At 52.4% G+C, this 24,352-nt stretch overlaps 1 protein-coding gene across 1 annotated transcript; it reads right to left on the reverse strand.

Moving 5' to 3' along the window:
• Positions 1–304: 304 nt before the first annotated feature.
• On the reverse strand, positions 305–23,887 carry TJAP1 (tight junction associated protein 1). Its single transcript, XM_045573273.1, is given in 13 exon segments — positions 305–2,090; positions 2,833–2,916; positions 3,021–3,128; positions 3,847–3,876; positions 4,112–4,178; positions 4,374–4,535; positions 5,236–5,264; positions 6,652–6,680; positions 6,683–6,809; positions 7,544–7,641; positions 13,449–13,660; positions 14,361–14,490; positions 23,387–23,887. Coding segments are annotated over 9 exon segments (1,710 nt in total). The 5' UTR covers positions 6,786–6,809; positions 7,544–7,641; positions 13,449–13,660; positions 14,361–14,490; positions 23,387–23,887; the 3' UTR covers positions 305–992.
• Positions 23,888–24,352: the final 465 nt, after the last annotated feature.

Raw genomic sequence — 24,352 nt, forward strand, 5'->3', positions numbered from 1 at the left:
GGTTCCAAGTCTCAAAACCAGACTGACTCAGACCTTGCACTACAAGGTGATAGATACCAGGTGCGATTCTGAGGTGACACCTTACACAGGTAACTAAGGCAAAGAGCTTACCTCCAGAGCAGGGCTGGACTCGACCTAAAGGGGAGACACAGGGGCCCCATCCTCTCCCACTGCCTGATGCTCTGTGCCCAGGGAAGGCCCAGGCAGAGCGGGGCAAGGGAGAATCACCAGCAAAGAGTAGGGCATCATGGGACTGGGAATACTCAAGAATGGAGAGCAGAATAGTCAGTAACAGACAAATTAGTCCATAACAGTAAAATAGTTTCATTTAATTTTAAAATAGTCATTAATGTGAACATTTCCCAAAGCTGGGAGTAACAGTCTAGAGCCAGGAGTGGGAGGGGCGCAGGCCTCCTGTAGAGCCCAGCTGGAGGCCCCAGGAACAGCTGAGGAGAGCCCTGAGTCAGCCCCTCCCACCCGGAGGGCGTGCTGCGCCAGGCCCTTAAAGGCAAAGGCTAGTGCAGGGGGTTTGGGAGGGAGGGAAACAAGAAAAAATAAAAAGGTTAATAGAAAATAGGAATTAGAGGTTAATAATCCCAATAATAGCCCCTCATCAAAAAACAAAACAACACACCTCATGGCCAAGAAAGGAAGGAGGATGAACACTGATGTGATAAGCCCCTCAGCTCCCAGAACAGCCCGATTTGGGCTGGCCTGATTTGGGGAAAGATGCTGAGCCCTGGCTGCATGTTATCTTTGGAGAATAAATATTTCAAGAAGGGGGAAGCCACGAGGCAAGCTGGGGCCAGGCAGTCAATGCGGCTGGAAGGCCTGGTGGGGCCCACCACCTGGCCCACTCGGTACAAGGAACAGAGCTGTGCAGGCCTTGAGGGATGAGAGTTCCAGGCTTGGCTGGGTGGAGACAGTGAGCTGCAAGGACCAGGTCTCCTTGCAGTCACAGTGCAGCAGTGGCAGGAAGGCAAGCAGGGGCCTTAATTGAGCAGATTGCCCTGCTCCTGGGCCTGGGTCAGGCTGTCCTTGCGGTGTAGGTGGTGTACCCCCATCCTCTTGGGGCTGCGCTGGGAGCGGCTGGAGCCGGGGAGTGCCCAGGTCCTGCCCTCCGGGTGGGAAGTACCAGGCCCTGTCTCTGTGCAGGTATCACGGGGCAGCAGGCTCTGTTGTTCTTCCTCGGGGCTGATGGGCAGATTCAGCTCCTCCTCCTCTTCCTCCCTGGCAAGGCCAGAGTCAGGTTCTGTTGGCAGCAAAAGCCGGCTCTCACCAGGTGGGGAGGAAGGTGCTTGAACCCCCTCCTCTCTGTCAGCGGGGCTCAGAGCAAACTGGCGCTGCAGCGCAGGGAGCGCATCATGTCCGTAAGCTGTGCTCTGGGCCACAGTGGCTGGTGGAATGCGGTCAACAAACGCCCGCTGCCAGCTGGCCAGCAGGTCGTCCTCGGAGCTGGCAGAGCTGGCTGGGGCACTGAGTATTGGGGGGGTTGGGCTGGGCTGGTGTTGGGGTGAGGCCTGGGCCGATGCATGGCTGCTGGGCACTGGGCTCGGACGGCCCCGCTCGCTCCCCTCCTCCACCAGGCTCAGGGAAATGGCCTGGCGGGTAGCATACGTGCAGTTGGGCAGGGGGCTGTTGTGGGGGATTCGCACCTTATCCTCAGAGAACTCTATCACCTTTCGGCCAGGATACAGAGGGTATGGTGGAGATGGGGTGGGGTAGGGGCTTAGTTTCTCAAAGGCCGGCAGAGGCACCTCCTCATCTGGGGAGCCCTCAGCAGTGCTCAGAGAGTGGCACTCCCCATTGGGTTGAGGGGTGGGGCTGCCAGGGACTGGGGGACTGGCTAGGTCACCTGGGTCACCCCCACTCATGTCTACATGAACGAAGACATCCTCAGCCAAGGGGCGCCCAGCACTGCCTGACTGGGCCGAGTTGAGCAACAGAGACTCTGGCTTCTCCAACACGCGGGCAATGACCGAGGTGGGTACCACAGCCCCTGGTGCCAGGCCGGGGGCAGGGTCCGGGCTGGCAGCCTCTTGACCACTGTGCAGATGTTTCCGAACCATGTCCTGTAGCTCACAGGGCAGCTGGGTTAAAGGAGCAGAAGGAAAGAGACATGAATGATCCCAACCTAAGACAGGTTGACTCATGGCAAAACATGGCTACCACATGCATGTACCACTGTGTGCTTGGCACTTCGCTGTATCTTGTGCTTGCAGCACGCCCAGGAATATTCTCATTTCTCACAAACTGAGGCCCGGTAGGGCTAAAATAACTTGAAGCTTTTGATTAACACCAGCAGGAACTGAACCCAGAACTGTTGCAAGGCCTACGTGCTCTCGAATTTCTGTCTCTCCCATCTTAGCAGTACCTTCTGCCCAAACCAGACGTAAGTTTGAGGCTCTGTACTGACCGCAGCCTTGGGAATGTCCCACCACTTCTGTAGGCCCCATCAACCTTGAACCTGAGGATCTGGGGTCTGGAGTTTGCACTTTGGGGTCAGGGGATCAGTTGGGCCTAATGCTCTCTAAATATTCTTATGGCTGATAGCTATGGCCACCCCTCCTTCCTGCATGGGATCCTGAAACTGAGTCCCTCTCGCACTGTCTCTGTTCCAAAAATACCCCCAGTCCTAATGATCGGCAGTGACAGCATACAGGATACCAAACAGTGACAGAGTTGACTGCTTGAGAGGAGACACAGAGGCCAAGGGAAGGCAAAGCAGCAAGGGTAGTGAAAGGCAAGGGGATGGAGAGAGAGAAAGAAACTGGAGATACAAGAGTCCTAGGAAGGCTGGACTGGCATTGTTGGGGCAGGTATTGGACTCACATCAGCGAACTTGTGGTTACGGAAGTGGGACTTGTTGCACTTGAGGAGCTGCACAGCCAGGTTGCAGTCCAGCCGGTACCGCTCCTGCAGATACAAATATGGTTCAGAGTCCAGCCCTGTCACAGGGAGCAGGGCTGGGCCAGGACAAAGCTGGCCACGGGCAAGGAAGACCCTGGAAGTGCACATACGTTGAGCTCCTCCAGCTTGTTGATGGTGTTCTTGGCATCCAGCAGCTTGTTGGTCAGCTCTACGATCTCCCAGTCCAGTGTCTTCCTATCCATTTCAGCCTTCTTGATCTGAAGCACAAGACTTGTGGTGAACCCAGCCCACGCCCCAGCCAGCCCTTCCTCCCCCTTCCCTCCTCCCAGCCTGAGACGCAGGAAGCCACAAGTGCTAGGGCAGCCAAGGCAGATGGAACAGACAGACAATGGACAGACAGAAGGAGACCAGACACTGCTGTTCTCCGGGCTGACTGTGGGGCAGGAGTTTTCTGGCATGACCTGGGCCCAGCAGTATAAGAGGCTGTCCATCCCTTGAGGGAACTCTACATACCAGGCAAGGGGCTGTACCTGGGAGGAGAAACAGTGCAAACGCAGGCACTGAAGCTTATGTATGGGGGTGTTTCCAGGATCAGGCTAGGAAGAGGGAGGAGGGAGGAGGCTGGGTGGCAGCTGGGGGAGCCTGTGAGATTATCTAGATGAGCTGGAAGGGAGCTGCAGGCTCTGATCTTCAGGTCATGGCTGCATCGACAGCCCCCTCCCCCGGAAGGCTTGGGCTTGCTGACAGTGCAGCGAGAGGCTGAGAGTTCAGTAGTGACATCCATCAGTACCTCTGCCTAGGCCAAGAGCAGGCTCCCAGCTGTCCCCTAGGAAGGAGGCACTGACTACCGAACAGGCCTCACATAAGGAAGAGAATAGGATCGGGCAGAGGGAAATGACCAGGGCCCCGGCAATCCCAGGTCTCTGCTGAGGAGGAGGCCAGGGCAAGGTAGAAAACACACAACTCAGACGCAACTGCAAAAATCCAGCTGTGGCTAAGAGAGGCCTGAGAGGAGAGTGCAGCAGCAACGGTGGCAGCATGAGGGGGAGACGAGGAGAGAAGAGAAACAGTGTGAGCATTAAGACAGTCCTGACTTGCAGAGCACATGGCGGTCCCCTCCCCACCACTGCCCCCACCCCCCTCCCCAAGCCACAGGGCAGAAAGGCATTCCCTTGGCAAGTCCTAGCCCCCTGCTATGCTGTGAGCACAGTGCCAGCCAGACTGCCCTCTTGGAGGTTACCAGCGTGTGCAGCTTGTCCTCCAGCTCCTGGTTGGCCCTCTGGGAAGCTGTGTAGCTGTTCTGCAGCCTGGAGAGGAAGACAAGGCAGACCCCTGGGTCAAAGTCCATTTCTTCAGGCCCTGAAGGATCTTGGGCAAGTCATTCTCCTTCTCAAACTTCAGTTTTTCTTCACCAGAATCAGATGGCTTCTGAGGCCTCTTCCAGCTAATCCCCAATGATGGGGAGATGTGTGCACGTGTGTCCTAGCCCCTTGTTCCCATACCTGCGGAACTTGTCCTTAAATTTGTCCAGCTCCTCGCGGCTCTGGCCCAGCTCCACCTCCAGGCAGTCCTGCCCAATCTCCAGCTCGCGTTCCAGGTCCTCGGTGCGCCTGGTGGCCAAGGCCAGGCGCCTGCGAAGCTCTTCATTCTCCTGCTGCAACAGCCTGGCAGGGGAGGGGTCAAGGGCAAAGGGGCATCAGAGATAGAAGTGCCAGCCCTGGAGCCCCAGGCTGGTCAGGGAGGAAGTAGAGATGGCATGAAGACAGGCAACTAGGGGCAGGGCACTCTTGAAACTCAGCCCTTCTGGCCCAGAGAACTCAGCCTGGCTTGGAGAGTGGGGAGGCAGAGGGGATAGATGTTAGTCCCCCACCCTCCCCCTCCCTGGAGAAGAATGAGAAGACAGAATTGGGTGGGGGGATTCTAAGTCTGTCTCTGGTTACAGCCCAAGCCACCAAGCCCCCAGCTCCAGTTTCCCCATTGCACTATCAGCTTGCTCCATTATTAATCTCCTGGAAATCCAGCCCAGTACTGCCCCCATCTCCAGAGGCCTCACACGGCTGACAGGAAGGGCTCCAGGGAGGCAGCTGGCACAGAAGGGCCAGGAGCTGGGAAAGAGCTTGCTGGCAAGAGCAGGCCCTCAGAGCCATCCCCTCCTCAATTCCAGGTTCTCTTATAGCCCATGGGACAAACCTGTTTTTCCAAAGGAATATCCACATCTAGCCTCCTCCCAGAGTCCCTAAAACACCCCACCCCAACCCAACATTTACTCTACCTAATCCAGGGAGAAGCCAACTATACCCACAGCCTGGCCTGGAGCTAAGAGGGACAGCTGAGGCGGGGCAGGCACAGGCAGCAGATACTCACTTCATCCTCTCTGCGTCAGTCAGGGACTCCTGGGCACAAAAGAACAGAAGCCTGAGGCTCAGCTCTAGGCCACTGGCCTCCTGTGTGGCCCACCCTCCAAAAAGCCCTGGGCCACTTCTGAGGCCCAAGGACTCTCACAGCAGGGCTGCAGTGAGTGTCCTGTAGAGATGGAGGCAATCCAGCAATGCCCAGACAAGCCAGACCACTCTCTTCCCATGCCAACTGGAAGATTCAAGAACCCCTTCCAACCCTCACCAGCTCCAATCCCTTAGGCCTAGAGCCAGTTGCAAATAAGTCCTGGTACCCCCGCCACCTCTCCCAGGGATAAAGAGAGCCTCAGCTGCTCACTGGGATCCTGAGCGCTGCAGGCCTGGCGGAGACCTCCAGAGAAGTGAAGAAACCAGGCGGGATATAGTAGGTCCTGAGCTCTGACCACCAGACAGAACCAGGCCCTCACAGAGGCTCGGAGGAACAAGTGCAGGAGAGAAGGAGAACCGCTGGCTAATCCTGTCTGTGAGGAGCGAAGTGTCTCTTCTTGCCTTTAACCTCCTAACCCATCCTCCAGAAACCCCTATGTTGGTCACAGCCCAAGAGTCAGGGCTCAGCCAGACACAAAGCTGAACAGCCACGTGCTATAGCAAGCAGGAAATGTCACTCCACATTAAACCGACTGCTTCAAACGCCAGTCAGGGTCAGGAAAATGCGGAGCGTGCCCCAGACCATGGACTTTGGAGCCACTAACACCTGGAGTCGATCCATTTCTACCACATTCTGGTTATATCAATCTGAGCCAGGGCACCTCGCACAATACCTGGCCTGTTTATTCACTGATCTCTGAGCTGAAATGGGCCAGTCACGGCATCTCTGCCCTGACTCTGACCAAGGTGGCCGTGGTACCCTGATGCTCAGCATGTGCTGACTCTCTCCAATTCTGTAAGTGCACTCCATGCATTGCCACAGGGAGGACACCAGGTAGCAAGGAGAATAAACCACCACAATACTCGTTTCCTCCTGACAGTGAGCTTAATGAGGGAGGATAACCAATGTATTTAACAAACGTTAGCCAGAGTAAAGCTGGAGGAGGCCTGACTTCCGGGGACAGTGAGGAACAACTGGTCTGGTGCAAGTAGATGGAGAATTGCCTTCATCATCACATCATCACCAGAGGAGAACGAGTCTCAGGCTCCAGCAGGTTAGGGCCCCTCGGTCTGGTGGGCTGCCTCTCATAGAAGCAACACTGTCATTCCTGCAGAGCTTCCAAGGCTCTGGGCCTCCTGACGTGTGGACATGTGCTCATGGCTGGCCTCTGTGAGCCCGCACTGCCCCCACCAGCAATGCCATACTCTCACCCAACTCAGGGGGCCAGAGTCCCCCAGGCGGGAGAAGTCAGCCAGACAGCCAGCTTCAGAGGCCCACCTCCGCCAGGCAAAGTGGGGTCCCCGTTTGCTGACCTGCTGCTCAAGCTGGGACCCAGGCCCGTCCAGCCGCAGCTCCCGATGCTCTGGTGGTGCCTTGCGGTAGGGTTTCTTAGCAGGGGCCGCACTGGTCATTCTGGGAGGTGAGGGCTCCTCAGCCTGATGAGGAGAAGCAAGGAAGGAGGGGCCTCAGAAAGGAGGGCAAGTGGCCTCTGGATTGAGGAAGAGGATGATAAGGGAACATATGTGGGAGCCACCAGGCAGGCCCACAGACTTGGGTCTGGCTGGGGTCACTAGAAGGGCTGGATCCTGGTGTGTCAGTGCACCCAAGGAGTCAGGAGAGTGCTGAAGGGGGGATGGGTCCAATGGGAACAGAGGGGTGAGAAAAGCAAGACCTTGGCCTGGGCACCAGAAAGAATGCACTTGCCCGGGGAGTGAGCGGAGCGTGTGAAGGCTGCCAGCCACTGTCCTGTGTGGGCTCAGAAGGCGGCTTCGAAGGGAAAACTGCTCTCTACACAGACCAGCTCGCCCTACTCTACAATGGGGCAAGAACAGCACTGGTTTCACAGGGGTATTGTGAAGGTTAGGTAAAGCACTGAGAACAGTACCTGGCACTTAGGAAATGGTTAATAAACATTACCTTAAAAAATATAACTTTAAAAAAATTAAAAAATAACTGTAACTAGAAAGTAAGGTTTTGAGGCTATTCTCCCAACCCAGGCTCCTCAGTGGGGTCTCTGAGCTTGAGAGAGTCCTGAAGACCAAGCCCCACTAGCCGCCATCAGTCTCCTTTCACCAGCCCCCGGGGCCGGAGGCGCCACCTGCCTGCCCCCTCACCTGCCAGCCTCCCCAGAAGAGAGCCACGTGGGGGTGCGGGCCTCACACGGACATACCGTCTGTTTGTCAGCAGCTTGCTCTGTTCCGCTGTCCGGGAGTTAGCCCTCGGCTCTCCGCATCCCACGGCCCCTCCACTTCCTCTTGCCAAAAGCTCCTGAAACTGGAGAAGGGAAGAAAGTGGAAACCAGGTGTCAGCCGCCTGTCTGTCAGTGCCACAGGCCTCCCTGCCCAGTCTGGGACCTGGAAGGCACCCCGGGGAGAGTCAGGCAGGAAAGCCATGGGACAAAGGGTCTGAGGGGGGAGCGGAGGAGGATTAGAAGCACGGGGCCCTGCCTGCTCTATGAGTCCTGTCACGCATGTCTGTGTATGTGTTCATGGTCTCGGCTTACCCACATGCCCAATTCTGAAATAGGTCTAGTCCTGTCATGTCCTGTCCCTCTCCTACCCCACATCTGTCCTGTTCATCTCTCAGTATCTGCAAACAACTATAATAAGAGGTTTGGAGAATGTGGGTTGCATAAGAGAATACCAGGGAAAAGCCTACTGGAGAAGTAAAGAAAGCTCCTAGCAGTCTCCAGAAAGAACCCAAAGGTTATCTTTGTGTACACTATGGTAAACAGCCTTTGTGATGACAGGGGTAGGTACAGGAGAGGAAATCTAAAAAGGGCAGCAGTTTAGAGCAATGATGGTTCTCAAACAGGGTGACTTTGGTCCCCCTCACCTCCTTCTCAGATATCTGGCAAATGTCTGAAGATATTTCTGGTTATCACAACAGGAGTGGGTGCCATTGGCATGTAGTGGGTAGAGGCCAGGGCTGCTGGTAAACATTCCGTGATGCACAGGACACCCCCATGAGAATGATCAACACACAACGTTGGCAGTGCCAAGGCTGAGAAACCCTGGTGTTCAGACATTTGCCAGAAACCCAAGTCTGGGGAGCCGAGATGCTGGGGTTCCAGGCTCAGTGATGCTGACACTGTGTGGCCCTTCCTCGTTGGATAAGCCTTTCTCACACGTCCCAGGTGGCTGGACTGAGTCACCCTGTGGTCCCCTCCAAGTTCTTGGGGTTCTGAGCTCTGCCCCCATCTGTAATGAACTAGGCTGCAGCAGGGGGGCAGCAGCCACCACAGGGACCAGCGGAGGCAATAACCTTAGGTGGCCTTCTGGGCATAAACAATCTTCCCGCTGCCTTCCACCTAAACAGAGCCGGGGGCTGAGGGAAGCCTTGCGGGCTGGAGCGTGCGCTCCTGCTGTTAGGACATGCCCTGGCCATGACTCTTGTCACATTCCAACAGGGCCTGAGGCAGGAAGAGGTGAGGGTGTAGGGAGGGCGGGGAAGCAGGAGTGGCCTCGCTCCTCTGTCTGAACAGCTCGGTCTCTGGCCTGGGGTTCTCGGGGAGCTGGGGTGTGACAGCAGGCACGAGCCGCCAACCTCCACCCCTTTGATGGTGAAGCAGAACGTGTCCCCACAGGGCACAAGCAGCATGCTGTGCGGGGCTGACTCCCTGCACAGGAATCCGGGCGGGCCTGAAAGGACAGTACATTCCTGGGGTGTGGGAGCAAACAAGTCACCCCCACAGGTTCCCCAGGGACACCCCTCCAGAGGGCCCCAGGGTGAGAGTTCCTATGGCCTGGTGGGGAGGCCCAGGAAGCCCAAACCAGCCTGGGTACCCGGATTCTGATACAGGGGGTGCAAGTGGAGGTGTGTATTTGAGTTGGAAAGGGGGGTAGAGCCAGAAACACAGGAGTAAGTGCTACATGCAGCCAAAGAGATTCTCCAAAACCCAGGGGGCTCCTGTGCAGGCCTATGCCTTCTCTTCTTTTCTTTCTTTTTAATATATTTTATTGAGTTTTTATAGAGAGGACGAGAGAGGGATAGAAAGCTAGAAACATCGATGAGCGAATCATTGATCAAGCTACCTCTTGCACACCCCCTACTGGGGATGTGCCCGCAACCAAGGTATCGATACATGCCCTTGACCGGAATCAAACCCGGGACCTTTCGGTCTGGAGGCCGACGCTCTGTCCACTGAGCCAAACCGGTTTTGGTCCTTCTCTCCTTTTCTATGGAGAATCCAGGCCCCTCTCCCATCTGATCCTGTCAGCTGGGCAGCCCCTTTCCCTGCAGGCCCCTTTACGTACCCTCCTCTATTCTCAGCTGCTGCTTTTCTCCCCTACCCTATTCCTGCTGATGCCCAGCTGTCCCCTGGGCACCAGGATGTGTGTATGGGCAGGAGGACACTGACTGCTCAGATATCTGGTAATTCTACCTGTAAGGAGAGCAGCCTCACTCCGCAGCCCTCCCTCTAGTTGCCACACATCCTACAGCTCATCCTGCCTCATTCTGCCCTCAGGTCCTCCCGCCCCAGCCCCTCAGCACATATTTCCAGAGCTTCCACAACCGGACAGTCTGGCTTGCTGAGGGGCAGACAGAGTGGATGTGGGTGGCAGTGACATGGGGAGTAAATGCAGGCACGGACTTCCTGGGACGGATGGTGGGGAGATGGGCAGGTTCTCCCCCAGCCAAAGCCTACATTTTTCATGCTTGTCAGTCACAGAGAGGGGAGCCACTCCCAACTGGGAAAGCAGAAGGCAATGCCCACAAGGGAGCCTGCAGTATCCTCACTCAAGTCCACGAGGGAGAGTCTGTGCCACTCCCTGCCCGCCTCGCTCCAGCTCCTGAGATCTGCTAAGTGCCCCAGATACAGCGTCTAGGGGCCCACGATGCCGGCGCTGAACGGGAACACAGTGGGCCTGGCAGCCCGCTATCTTGACTAGATGCGCTGCAGGGAAGGGCAGACCCAGAGGGAGAACGAACCCAGGTGATGTGGCGGACAGAACAAGCAGCAGCTGGACACCAGGCCCCCACGCTGGGAGATGAAAGGTAAGCTGAAAGGCAGCAGAGCAGGCCCTCCAGGAAGTCCAGCTAGCAGGGGCAACCTCCACTGGCCACATCTCCACCCAGAGGTTCCCAAGTGGCCTTATGTTTCAACCCCGCACAGAGAAAAGGACTCCAGGGAAAACAGCTGGACGTTCAGAATGGGCCATGGGCCACGATGAGAGAGTGAGCAGCCTCTGAGCCACTGGATGCCCAGCTCTGGAAAATGGTCCTGAGATGACAGGGGAAGAATATTACTCCAAAACTACGTGAGCTTCAAGGAACTGGGGCAGATGACTAAGGATGTGCAGCTACCAGATCACGTGCTTGGTTTGGACAAGTACAGCTGTGCTCTGGGAGAAAGGCTGAGGCCCATGATAAAACCTCTGGCTGACCCAGTTTGTTCGGAGCTCCTTGGGCTGGGCCTGCAGGCACTGCTGAGGGAGATCCCAGAGCAGCAGTAAACCCTCCTCCCCATCTCAGGGAGGTGAGGTGAGAAGAAAAAGCAGCTCTTCTCACCCTTCACCACCCCACCAACCTGCCTCCTCCTCCCTCTTCTGCATAGTATTCATTCTTCACTTACTCAAAACCAGTGTGGAGGAGAGACTCAACCCCATATCTGCTGGGGTGGGGAGGGTGGTGGTGATAGCTTCCTAATTGCCATGTTGCAATCTGCCAGTCAGTGCAGGCCGCCTGTTGCCACCTGCCCTGTATTAAATACCTTCTCCCTGATTACAGCCCAGGGGCATGATTAGCTGCCTCCAGAGAACAAAGTCTGCTTTCATTGGAAACGGTACTCTCACGCACAGTGAACCCGCACTGTGAACCTGAACAGCTGAGCAGAGAGTGTAGACAGAGACGGATATAAGGAGAAATGTGTGCCAGACGTAGGCTGAGCAGTATCCTTTCATCAAAGCACAAAAAATTCGCCAAGCGTCACTCTTTAACCAGGAGATGGGACTCATACCTGCTCCTTTTTGTGGGTGTGAAGTATGTGTATGTGACCATGGGCTTTCACTGTGATCAGGGATCACCACTGCTGAAGATGTAGTTGTTTTCTGGAGAAAATTCTTCAGAATCCTGATCTCTCCAAACCATTATCCTTACTCCTATTCCCACCGACACCCACAGGAGGCAACAGAGAAAGGTGCAAGTTCAAGAGCCAAGGACGCCCTCTCCTTCCTTCTGCCATCCTTCCTACGGATTTCCCGAAGGCCCAGGGCAAAGTCACAGGTGCAAAAGAAGGGAGGCCCAAGCACCTCCTCTGAGCGCTCAGAGGCCGCCCCTCAACACGGCCCAGTGAGGGAGATGGAAGTAAATCCAACATGGTGCGGCTCCTTGGCTTTTCAAACTTCGGCCTTCCCTCACCAGATGTCTCCCCCAGGTCCAACTTCTGCTCTACAACTTCACTGCCCGGTTCAGCTGCCCTGCCCTGGAAAGACGGCCTGCCCCACCTCCACCCCCACCTCGCCCATGCTCTCTTCAGGAAATGATGGCCCCAACATATATCTGGGCTCAGGCTATTTCGGAACCTGATGATACACCTTTCTGCTCACAGCTGGCCGTGAATCAAGCAAGTGGGGCACCTTGAGGGGTCAATGAACGCAACTTCTCAATTAAGAAGGGCCCCACATCACCACCAAATCATTCAAGCTCTCCTTCATAATTCACCCAAGAAAAGTCTAACGTAAGTCAGCAATCACTACTGCTTTTAAAATGAAAGGAAAACCAGCCCTTTAGCATACTCCAGCCGTGTTGTATTCTGCCTTAATTCCCTTGGAATCCAACAAGATATAAATAATAGAAATAAGTACAGGCCCTTCCAAAAGCCCCTAATCAACTGCTAAACCATGAATGTCTGATCGCACAGGAACTAGAGCCTCCTCTGTGAGAATGTCCTCTGCTAACAGTATGTGTCCTCGGCTGTGGAGTCTCTGAACTCTGCAAGCCTGGAGAAGGCTGCCCCACAAGCTCCTGGAATCCAGCTCTGCCTCCAAACAAGGCCTAAGAAGCACAAACGACCACCCTGCAAGGGCCAGGCCTGTAACCAGTGACTGGGCAGGGGCTGCCACCAGCACTAATATGGCCCCTCTCCACCTGGGCTGTCAGTGAACAGCAGAACAGTCCTCCAGCACAGTGAGTGGATCCAAGAGCTGTTGGGCTCAGCTTTCCCCACACCGACCCCAGGTGCCCCTCCCACTTGCAACCAACCCCCCGTTTCCGGCATGCAGCTGTTCCTGAGATACATGAGCAAAGCCCTCAGCAATCCTGGGCGCGTGGCGGGCAAGCAGCCAGCAGCTCATGGAGTGGGGCCTGGGCAGGCTCTGTTCTGGGCTGATGACTAGGCTGGCAGATGCCAGTCTATGCCCAGACTGGCCTGCTGCCCCTCTGACAGCCATGCTGCCACCCCTCTGGGCAAGTACAATCTCACGCTCTTGGGGTAAGCTGCCTGGGGCCCTGACCTGGCCTCATGCCTGCTCTAAGAGGAACACACTGACAGGTTTTTAAAAGCCAAAATGGGTGGGTATTATTCTGTCAGAGTAATCCTGAGGACTCAGAACTAGAACTGGTGACCTTCAGTGCTCACCTGGCTCCCCACCTGAGCAAATACCTCAAAGTCTATCACCCGACCGCATTCAAGCAAACACTAGACAGGAACAAAGGGGCTAAAGACTACTGATGATGAGCCAAGCAAACCAAACCTCCCTCCTCACAAAGAGAGGGCCAAAGTACCCCCAAGATCATAGGCAGCACTTGACATGCCCTCTCCTAAGATGGAAGAACCAAGTGAGGGGTGGCCCTGAACTAACCTCCCCTTCAGCTTCCTTTGGCCTTCCTGGTCAGAGCCGGCCACAAACCCCTCCAGCTCGCTAACTCAAGGTCCCTAAATGTCTGCGTAGCATCTACCAGCTCTCACATCTACACACCCCACCCCACGCTAGTAGACACACCGCTGCCTTCTCCCTCTTAGCCCAAGAGTACGGTACCACTGTGCGGGCCTGCAGGTCTCAAGTTCCCCGACCAGCCTACCCCATACTGCACGGCCTCCGAAGGCAGGAGACATGGTCTGTCTAAAGAGTTACCTGTGCACAACTCCAGGGAGCTCCAAGCAGCCGGCCTTCCTGTTATGTCAGGAACCCCTTCTCCTTTCCGAACCTAAAGGGCCATTCACCAGCCTCCCAATCTCAGGCCAGGGCCTCACCTAGGCCCATGTGGAGCCCAAGGCAAGTCCTGCTCCCTTGGGCTAAGGCGCCCTTCCCAGCTCTTCTGGGCTAAAGTCCACCTGAAGTTCCAGCTGTGGAAGGCAGTGGGGGAGGGCGCCAAACTCCACCCACTCCACCTCCCAGAGTGACAGTCACCCATGGGAGCTACATCTCAGATGGGTACTGGGTTCTGAGCTCCAGCTTTCAATTTCAGTAGCTTCACTCTTCTGCCCAGGGAATTTCTCACAACCAGGCCAAGGTTTTCCTCCACCTCCACAACTCCAAGGAGAACCTTGCAGCTAATCTTAAATGATTATTACCCTGGAGTGAGAATAACGGGGATACCATTCAATCCACCTCTTAAAAAAATGAAGGAAACTGTTCAGTCTAAAAGAAAATCTCCACCTGTCTCTGAGGCAGGAGAATGAAACAGCATGCTAACCGAGGGACATGCTCCCACTCCTTGGTGCTAAAGGCATATTAAACAGAAACTACCCAATTCTGTTTTCAGACAGATCTGGGCAGCATGGTACAGACTGAGGGGAGGCCAAGTCCAGCAGCAGGCTGGCAAACGGGCAGGTGGCTGTGCCTAGGAAACCCTTCTCCCTAGCCATGAAGAAGACACATCCCACCCAGAGCAAGGAGCCTGGGAAGATGGAGGGAACCCAGCTATAAGGATCAGAGGAGATGGCATGAGGTAAGCTAGGGGGAGGAGGTGGCCGGCTGCGGGAGGGAGAGAGGTCAGAGGCACCGCTGGCCCAGAGCAGGTTAGCTGGCCCAGGTCAGACTCACAGGGTTAGTGTCTTCTCCCCAACCAGCCAGCTCTCCTGGTTAGCACGGTTAGTGACAGACTCATGGCAGACACCCTCCAGGCACTCTATATAAACAGACAGCTTCATTTGTGAGCAGCCCAGCTCCGGAGCTGCAAAGAGAGAACAGAAGGAATGCCAAGCTGCACATGGCCAGGGTACAAGTGCGCTCTCCTGAAAGGCAAGGCTCCTCTGGCCTTAGCATCAGACCCTCGGGAGCTCTCTCCCACCCAGAAACCATGCCAGGCAGAGGGACAGCATTCTCCTGCCATTCCCCAGCTCACTGACCCCGTGTAACAAGGCTCTCTGGTTGGTCAACAGAGAGGTCAGATGTCTTGGGAAGGTTGCTGCCACCGGGCGGGGCAGCTCCTTTCTCACTTATTCCCCAAACACTGATGCCAGGCTACCCCAGAGCCCTGAAAGCTGGGTTGTAAGAACACAGCCACCCACAGCTGCAGCTGCCACCCATCCGATGCCTGTGCTAGCAGAGTCCACCCACCACCTCCCACAGGCTCTGAGGAAAGGGGCTGGGAGAGAACTGGCTCAGGGATCAGAAGCTGCAACAAGAGCTGCGTGGAAAGCACTGCACAATGGGGCAGTGTGCGACCCGGCCCAGCATGGCCCAGCACGGGAGGGGCAGCACACTGCCACGTTTGAGTTTCTGAAAGGGCCAGGGGGATGGCTCTTCCCTGGGAGCTGGCCCAGAGGAAGCCACAGAGCAAGGATAAAGGCTCTGCTATAGCCAGGCTCCAACGGGGCCCAGTCCACCCCCTCAGAATGAGCAATGGCAGAGAGACAAGCATCACACTTTCCTGAAGCCTGCAGATCGGCCCTGAGGGAAGTAACATGCCCCGGCTTACAGACACCAAGGCAACGCAGCCACAGCAGTGGGGCCCAGAGGCCCCACAAGAAGTGCCTCTGGGGCGACAGGACAGGAAAGCTTCAGCAAATGTACTGGCAAATACTGCTGTGTTAAAGGAAAGGCAACATACTGCCAGGGGAAAAACAGGGAGGGACTCTCCCTTCTGCCTGGATAGCCCTGCAGAAGAGATGACCTGGGGTAGAGAGGGGAGAACTGTGACCACCCTAGCCCCACAGAGGGGCCTGGCCCTGCTCCCAAGCCAGGGTTAATGGTTAACGCAGGCAGGCAAAGCCTCTAATAGGCTTCCGACTACCTGCTCTCTGGGTTCCCCATATTGCTGTGACAACAGCCCCAGAGCTCAAAAGGCCAAGGCCTGACCACGCAGGGCGAGATAAGCATCTAAAAGAGAATTCTTCCTGTGGGCTCTGACCTCTTCTCTGGACTGATAAGAAAGCATGGCCAGCCCGGTGATGTTCCTCAGTGGTTAGAGGGCCAGGGTCAAAGGATTAAGGGTTCGATTCCCAGTTAAGGGCTCATATCTGGGTTGCAGGTTATATCCCCAGCCCCAGTGGGGCATGTGTGGGAGGCAACCAATGTTTCTCTCTTTCCCTCCTTCCCTTTCACTCTCTGTAAAAAATCATTGGGGGGGGGGGGGGGATCCACAAGGGAAAGAAATGAAGGATGGAGGGAAGGAGGGAAGGAGAGAAGGAGGAAAGGTGGGAAGGAGGGAAGGGGGGAAGGAGGGAAGGAAGGAGGGGAAAGGGGGAAGGGGGGGAGGGGGGAAGAAGGAAAGGGGGGAGGGGGGAGGAGGGAAGGAGGGAAAGAGGGAAGAAGGGGAAGGGGGAAGGAAGAAAAAAGGAGAAGGGGGAAGGGGGAAAGGAGGGAAGGGGGAAAAGGGGAAGGGGGAAGGAAGGAAGGAAGGAAGGAAGGAAGGAAGGAAGGAAGGAAGGAAGGAAGGAAGGAAGGGAGGGAGGGAGGGAGGGAGGGAGGGAGGGAGGGAGGGAGGGAGGGAGGGGAGAAAGAAAGGGGAGAAAGAAAAGAAGAAAGGAGAATGCCAAATGCCACTGAGAGCAGACAGTTGAACCTCTAAGAAAGTAACTGACAAAGAATAGGTCCCACTCTTCTCATGGCCAGGCCAGCTGACTCACCCAGCCTCCTCTCAAACCTGCTTACATGCAAGGTAGCCTTTCACTCCTGTCAAGAGGCCATCAATGAAGACATGCCTCCCCCAAACTGAGACAAGGATTAGCGCCCAGTGCTTCACTCCACTTTTAGCTACTGGTTTCATCTTTTGACAGTCTAGGTCCGTGGTCGGCAAACTGCGGCTCATGAGCCACATGCGGCTCTTTGGCCCCTTGAGTGTGGCTCTTCCACAAAATACCACGGCCTGGGTGAGTCTATTTTAAAGAAGTGGTGTTAGAAGAAGTTTAAGTTTAAAAAATTTGGCTCTCAAAAGAAATTTTAATCGTTGTACTGTTGGCATTTGGCTCTGTTGACTAATGAGTTTGCCGACCACTGGAGGCATTAACAAGGTTATAGCAAATCTGGCTGTGAGCCTGGAGTACACCTAGATAAGACTAGTGAGACAACCAGAAAAGAAAGTAGGTTATAGGGGCACTAAAAGCAGCTCAATAAATAACAAAGAGGATGCCAGAAGCCAAAGACTAATTCAGCAAGAAAATATACCAGTGTGTTTCACCTCCTCTTCTAATCCTACCCTTAGAGGTGTTTTATGAAATAAAAAAGCTGAAAAGGGAGACAGCTGAAACCAAGCACCTGGAAGATCATTTAAACCACATTAACTCAACCCTGAAAAGTAATTAGTGATGCTATTTTTAATACTGCCACTTTTGTTTCTGCAGGGCCTTCCTTCCTAAGCATTCAAAAGGTTTTGCCAGATAAATCCTATTTCTTTTTTTTTTTTTTAAATATATATTTTATTGATTTTTGTACAGAGAGGAAGGGAGAGAGAGAGAGAGTTAGAAACATCGATGAGAGAGAGCCATCGATCAGCTGCCTCCTGCACACCCCCCACTGGGGATGTGCCCGCAACCAAGGCACATGCCCCTGACCGGAATGGAACCCGGGACCCCTCAGTCCCCAAGCCGACGCTCTATCCATTGAGCCAAACCGATCTTGGCTAAATCCTATTTCTTTAGTCTCCCTGTGGAAGGTCTGGGGGGAGGGGAGATCACAGAGTAACCTGGAGGGCTCAGCACAGATATGTAGGGCAAGCATGCAAACTCGTGGCCCACCCTTAACGAATATTTTGGCGGCCCAGCCAAAAAACAGTATGTAAGAAAACATTACTTTTATCATTGTTCTTGTTCTATTTTATACTATACTTTTCTAAATAAACCTACATTTCTATGAAAACTAAAGTTGTTTTTTTTGTTTTTTTTTTTTTTTTTTTTTTTATGGCTCACATAAACCTAAACCTTATTTGGCCCGTGTTAGCCTTTGAGTTTGACATACCTGATGTAGGGCCTAAGTGCCTTCAATTAAAGGACTGTGGCCCTAAGCAGCTTCAGAGATAGAAGACCTTGCCTCTAGTGGGGAGAGACAGGTTAAGAGCCACTAGCATTAGAGAGCAGTGAGTGCTCGGAGGGTACAAAGGAGAGGAGCCTAGCCGGGGAAGGGGTTTAAGGGCCAGACAGGAAGGCTGCCTTCCTGAAAACTCAGACATATCTTCCTCGTCTGATTATAAACTCACACTGGAGTACCACCTGGCGTTATATAATTAATAGGTCTAGACTTCTGGAAACAACTTTCTTCAGTGTCTGCTGAGAGCTGGTGTCTAAGAACCACCCCTTTGCCCCCATCAACTACACTAAAAATAAAAAGGCAAAGAGAAGACAGAACTCTCTCAGCTACCAGCCCCATTTCTGGGAGTATCCAAGTTAAGCGGGTTCTGTGGCACAAGATCATCCAAGCCCTAAGAACCTGGGTCCAAGGAGTCTGGCTTCCTCGGTGCCTAGGTGTGTTCCACTAGCTTCACCAACACTTTTCAGTTCTTAAAACACCAGGAGGGGATAAAAAAACAAACTACCAGAAGACATGGGTCCTCAAACACAACATCCAGTCATCCCCAGCCTTAACTACATTACAAATCTGTCTGCCCCCACCTGTATCCACCGAAGTCACCACCAACCTCAAATGCATGTCATGACCCATCAAAGGAGTCATTACAACACACAAATGGAGAGAGGCATCCACAATCTGTTTTTAACAGGCTACTCACTGACGATGTCCCCAACCTCACCTCTTTTATTGCTTCATCACAGGAAAGGAGACTCTCAATTTTACTCTCACTTCCAAAATGCTCCTGGCTACCTGGCAGAAAGCAAAAGGCTTATTCTAGTGTGAATACAACAAAGCCTTTTCTTATACACTGAGTTTTTCAAAATGGAATTTGTTCAACAAAAATTTATTGAGTATTTTTCATTTGCCAGGCACCGTGCTATATGGGGTAAACTCACTACCTTTAATGCTCAAAGCTCCTGAATAAAAGATAATGCCACTCTCACCTTATAAGGTACAAACCAAGGATACTAATGGTTAAGCAACTTGTCCAAAGTCCCACAGATAATAAGTGCCAAGGTCCAAAATCAGACTCTCGCACACTGCTCACCCACTCCCAATTCTCCATATACCCACCTTCCCAATCTCCCCTATTATTTCCGGGGGTCAGCTCAGTGAAAAAGATGAACAACTGAACAGAGAACTCACCATACAAGATCAGTACCAGAACAGAGGTTCAAACACAGTGCTGTGGGGCCAAGAGGAGGAAAGGAAAGTGGGAGAGTCTTCTCATGGGAGGTGACAGGGGAGCTGGGTCTTGGGGCATAAGCAGAGTTTCAGAGACATGGTGAGCATTATGAGAGAGGACAGTGCACAAGCAAAGAAGAATACAGTGACTTGACGGCCACACCAAGTTCAGGAGCAGCAGGAAATTTAGGCGCAATGAAGAACAGAACAGATGAAGTGCAGTGGCAGCAACGCAGGCTAGAGGGTTGGGTTTGGGCTAGAGTGTAACGAATCTTTGACTAGAATTTTATCCTAAAAAAAGGGGGAACTCCTGGCATTTCTAAGGGAAGAAACATAGTTTTTTTAATAGAAAAATAATTTCAGCAGGGAAGCTAGACCGGAGTTGGGGAGAGACTGCCATCACATTTCATTTGTTCTATAGGCACCTAAATAGGTGCATTATAAAGCACCTATTCTGTGTTTATCCTAAATGGGAGGATGCAATAATGAATAAGATACGGTCCCTCTTCTCAGTCTGAGAAGAGTCAGACAAGTAAACATGCAATTACAGCGCAGGATAAACGTGAAAAAAGAAGAATCTCAGAAGAAGGGCACTAAAAGGAGTGAGGTCCCGAAAGGAAGTGACATTGAAACTGATGTGAAGAACCAAAAGGGAAGGACGAGGGTGGGGGTGGGGTGCGTGGGGGAATGCATCCCGACAGCAGGACCAGCACTTGCAGATGCCCAGAGCCAGAATGAAGTAAGTTCAGAGTGCTGTTAAGAGACTGAATCCAGGTGAGAAATGAAGGCCTTGGCACTCAAAATGTGGTGATAAGGATGTGAAGGGATTAGAATGAAAGGTAACACATGAATAAGGGGCGTCTGAGAAGAAACTGATTTAGACAAGTAAAAGAAAACAGTAACGGGGGAGAATCAACTCAAAATCCATCCGACTTCACCCTGCAGTTTAATCATTGCTAAAATGTGATCAGCATCCGGAAAGTCTGAGGACTTCTACCCAAACACAAAGATGTACTTTACGGAGATAACACGTTTCAGCACGCAGCCTGCAGCACAAGAGATAACGTACACTATCCTGAGGCACGTGGCTCCTCAGTTAAAGGAGAACAGCAGAGACAACAAAATCACGTGTGTCACAGGTGATGGTGAAGATAGAGAAGTTCATCACAGGGCTGGGTAGGAATTCACAAGGAAAGCCCTGATTCCTAAGCCCCCAACCCCCTGAAATCTGGTTAGAGTAGGCGCGTGCCTACTCTGATGGCTTGGTGGAGAGTCATTTACGGGAGAAAAAGATGGGCCCTGAGGGTGACTTAAACAGACAGGGCATGACTCAGAAGGAGGGGAAGAGTGAGTCTTAAATTCAGGGCAAAGGAAAGCCAGTCTATCAAACCGTGGCACACCTCTGCCCTAAGGCTGCGCAGAGGCCCGCCCGGCTCAAGGAAAAAGCTGAGCACTGAGCCAGGGTCGTCCTCAGCAACACAAGCCTCAGCAGAAGCACCATCTGTTTTCCATTTCCCTCTTACGCTGGGGAAGGAACTGTCTCAAATGCCAGGTTGTGTGAGTTTTTCCAATGTAGTTTGTTACTTGTTTTTAAAAAGAAAGATGCATCCAGTCTGTCCATGAATTTAACACTATGGCTACTTCAATGGCTCATGTCAGTAATCAAAGTCAGAAATGAGCCTTATATTTACATGTACACTAATATGTCCTCTCTTCCCCCTCTTCCTCTCTCCTTCCTTCCCTCTCAACCTCCTTTTCTCTCTCCTAATGTCCTAATGTCTTAGTATCCAAATGTCACTCTGCTCATCCAACCGAGGCCCAAGGTTTTGCAAAGGCCAACTTGAATCATGAAGAAAGAGTCCAGATTTGGCTAATATGGCAGAGGGCTCTGCCACCAGTTATTTCTGAGAGGAAGGAGAGAGCTGTGAGGAGCTCAGCTTCTAAAACATTTTTTAAATAGCTAAAAAATTTTACTTGCAAAATGGGTATACATCTAACCATCACAAAAAACAAAGATATACAAATTGCCACCAGGCATATTTTAAAGTTAACTTCATACTAAAAAAAAAAAAAAAAAAAAAAAAAAAAAAAAAAAAAAAAAGGGCTCAATTGCCAAAGTCAGATTGCCTGGAATCAAATTCCAGATCTGCCACTTATAAGCTCAGTAACCTTGAGCAAATTACTTAGCCACTCTGTACCTCTATTTACTCATCTGTAAAATGGGGATAATAGCAGTATTTACTTCATAGGGTTGTTATAAAAATTAGTTAATACATTTAAAGCACTCACAACAGTGCCAGGCACATAAACTGTGCTTGTTAAGCACTATTATCCTCATCGTCACTCAACTGCAAAGAAGCCTCAAAGCTTTAGCAGGAAATCACTGGCTTTTTAACACTTTATTTTTTAAACTATGTTTTTACTGATTTGGGACAGAGGAAGGGAGAGGGAGAGAGATAGAAACATCAAAAGAGAGAAACATTGATCAGCTGCCTCCTGCATGCCCACTACTGGGAATCGAGACCGTCACCTGGGCATGTATCCTAATGGGAATCAAACCCAAAACCTCATCGGACAACACTCAATGAATTGAACCATACCAGCCCGGGCTTAACAACACTTCAAATAGTTTAAAAAGCTGTGCTTCATTTCTCTAGTCCCAGAATAGCAGCCCAAACCAGTACAGGTCCTCCAGAAAGACTCCAGGTTCGATCATGAAGCAGAGATTAGTGCTGAGATCTGATTAGCATAACAACAACAAATACACATTGCAGGTCAGGTACCGTACTAAATGCATTAATATATTAACTTATTTAACCCTCAAGACAACCCTAAGAGATACTCTTACCAAATACATTTGGTTAATGAAAAAGCTGAGGCATAGAAAGCTATGTAATTTCTTTTTAAAAAGATATATTTTTATTGATTTTAGAAAAGAAGGGAGAGAGATAGAAACATCAATGATGAGAATCATTGATTGGCTGCTTCCTGCACGCCTCACCACCCTAGAATATGCTCTAACCGGGAATCGAACACGTGACCTCCTGGTTCATAGGTTAACCACTGAGCCATGCCTGCTGGGCTCTTTCTTTTTTTGTAAATATCCCCAAGGAGTAAGGATATATTTTTTTTATTTTTAGAGAAAGTGGAAGAGAGGGAGGAAGTGAGAGGAGAGGGGGGAAGGGAGAGAAGGGGAGGAAGAAGCATTGATAGCATCAGTGCCTCAGTACCTGAAGGTACTGAAGCTGGCCTAGTAACAGTGATTGGCATTGGTGTGTCTGGAGTGACTCTTTGAGGGTGGGGGGGGTTAGAGAAGGGGGCAGGAGATGGTTAGTGAGGTGTCCAAGATCAAACCAGACCTCCCAGTCCAGGCTTGGAGCAGATGTCAGCCCTGAAACTGGCTTCAGTAAGAAGCCTAATCCCAAATTTGGCATGGGCATAACCACAGGGCGTCAATGCAAGTAAGGACCATATTCACTGCATTCTGTGGCTCCAGACCCCTTTCTTTTTCTCCAACCCCAAGTCCACTATGTCTAAAGCCATGTTTAGTTTGGCTTAATAAACTGACTTATTTTAAAATGTGATCTGATGGGGAGAGCACAAAGGAAGAGAAGCAAGCTACCAGAAGAGAAAAAGGGCAAGTTCCACAATCCTTTACTTCCATCACCACACTGTCCAGGCTGTAAAGCAGTTCTCAAAATATTAGGGGTCTCAGAGAGTTATGTAATAAACATTCCCAGAGCTTTACACCAGTCAGCTTGACCTCTTACCATAAATTGATCTGGATTCTTCTGCCTTTCTTCCTCCTCTGACCGGACCGACTACCAAATCCACACCCACAAGAACACTAAGAGGCCCTCTTACAAAAAAAAAAAAAAAAAAAAAAAAAAAAAAGAAAAGAAAAGAAAGGAAGAACAAATAGAAATGCTGCAAGAGTGAACTCAGGATTTGGTAACAGCAGGTGCCTAAATGGTCAGTGAAACACCATCAGAAATTTGTTTTCTCGTGACTCCCCACCATCTGTCACCCACAAATCTCCACTTCAGGCAGGATACCAAACTGAAGCTGTGATGGGAAAAGTGAAGAAGATAGTGAACATGTAGGAAACTGCTTGTGACAGGGATGTGTTAAACTATGCACAGCCTGATCTCTGGGCTACTTGCCCACGTTCGCTTGCACAGGTGAAGGCACACAATTCTACGTCCGACTCTCAAAAATCAGCATGCAATCCGAGTAGAATACTAATTTAGGGACCACAGGCCCAGGGGAACCTCTATAGAACAGCGCCCTCCTCAGAGTAAATTATTCTCATCACCATTCCGAGCCCATGCATCCTGCTTCCGCCGAGCATGCCAGCCTGTCTCCGGGGGCCACCTTACCCGCTTTGGGGTTGGGCTTGGGCAAGTCGCTACCTCTTCTTCTTCCTCCAAGCAGGCACTGTGATTCTTCCAGTCCCTGGGGCCCCCGAGTCTTCAGCTGAAATTGGGGCAGATGCTTCTATAGGAACTGTGGAAAGGCTGACCTAAGTCTGTAAGGGTCTTTTGGCTTGAGCTCCTTCCTTACCCAACCTGCCCAGCATCCTCCAGGTTCCTCCTATGCTCCTCCACGGGAAAGACCCCATTGCTCTCCCACCGGCCTAATACAGTCAGACCTCGGCCACAAGCTCCAGGTTTCTTTACTTTTCAGTTTAAAAATTCCCCTCCAAATCGGGGCTCTGCTTCTCCAGGAACCTGAATACCTACTTCAGGCTCCCCGGCCCCGGACCCCTCCCCGAGGGCTGCCATTGGGTCCTTGGGTCCCTCACTTCCTACCCAATCTCCCTCTTTTTCTCTCTCTGCCCCAAACCTTCCACCGTCCCATTTCCTCTTCTCAACACTGGAGCTCGTCCCTCCCCCGCCATACTCCATGTTAGAGCTCCCGCGACCCTCCCCCAAACTCCAGCCTCCCGGCCCGGCTACTCCGACCCCACAACAAACTTTCTTCCGCGGCCCGCTGCCTTCAGGCGGCCATCTTGTCGCGGGGCAGGCCGGGTAGTGGCCACGGCTGTGGGAATCCCCACGCACCGGGCGCCTTGCGTAATCGGGGGCGTGGCCATGGGCGTGGCATCGTGCTGGGCTGGGGCGCGGGGAGGGGAATGCTGGGGATCTCCTGGAAGCGGGATTTGGAAGCCAGGCTGCGGGAGGAGGAAGGAGATGTAGAAGCAGGGGAGTAGCGGGAAGGATGGGGAAATATTCTGGTTCACAAAGTAAAACAAAACAAAACAAAACAAAACACACACAAAGAATAGGGAGCAATAGTGAGAGAGTCTTAGCACTGGTTCCCCATCATCCAAAAGATAAAAGCAG

Source organism: Pipistrellus kuhlii, unplaced genomic scaffold, assembly GCF_014108245.1.
Source record: "Pipistrellus kuhlii isolate mPipKuh1 unplaced genomic scaffold, mPipKuh1.p scaffold_m20_p_5, whole genome shotgun sequence".
Classification (NCBI taxonomy): Eukaryota; Metazoa; Chordata; class Mammalia; order Chiroptera; family Vespertilionidae; genus Pipistrellus; species Pipistrellus kuhlii.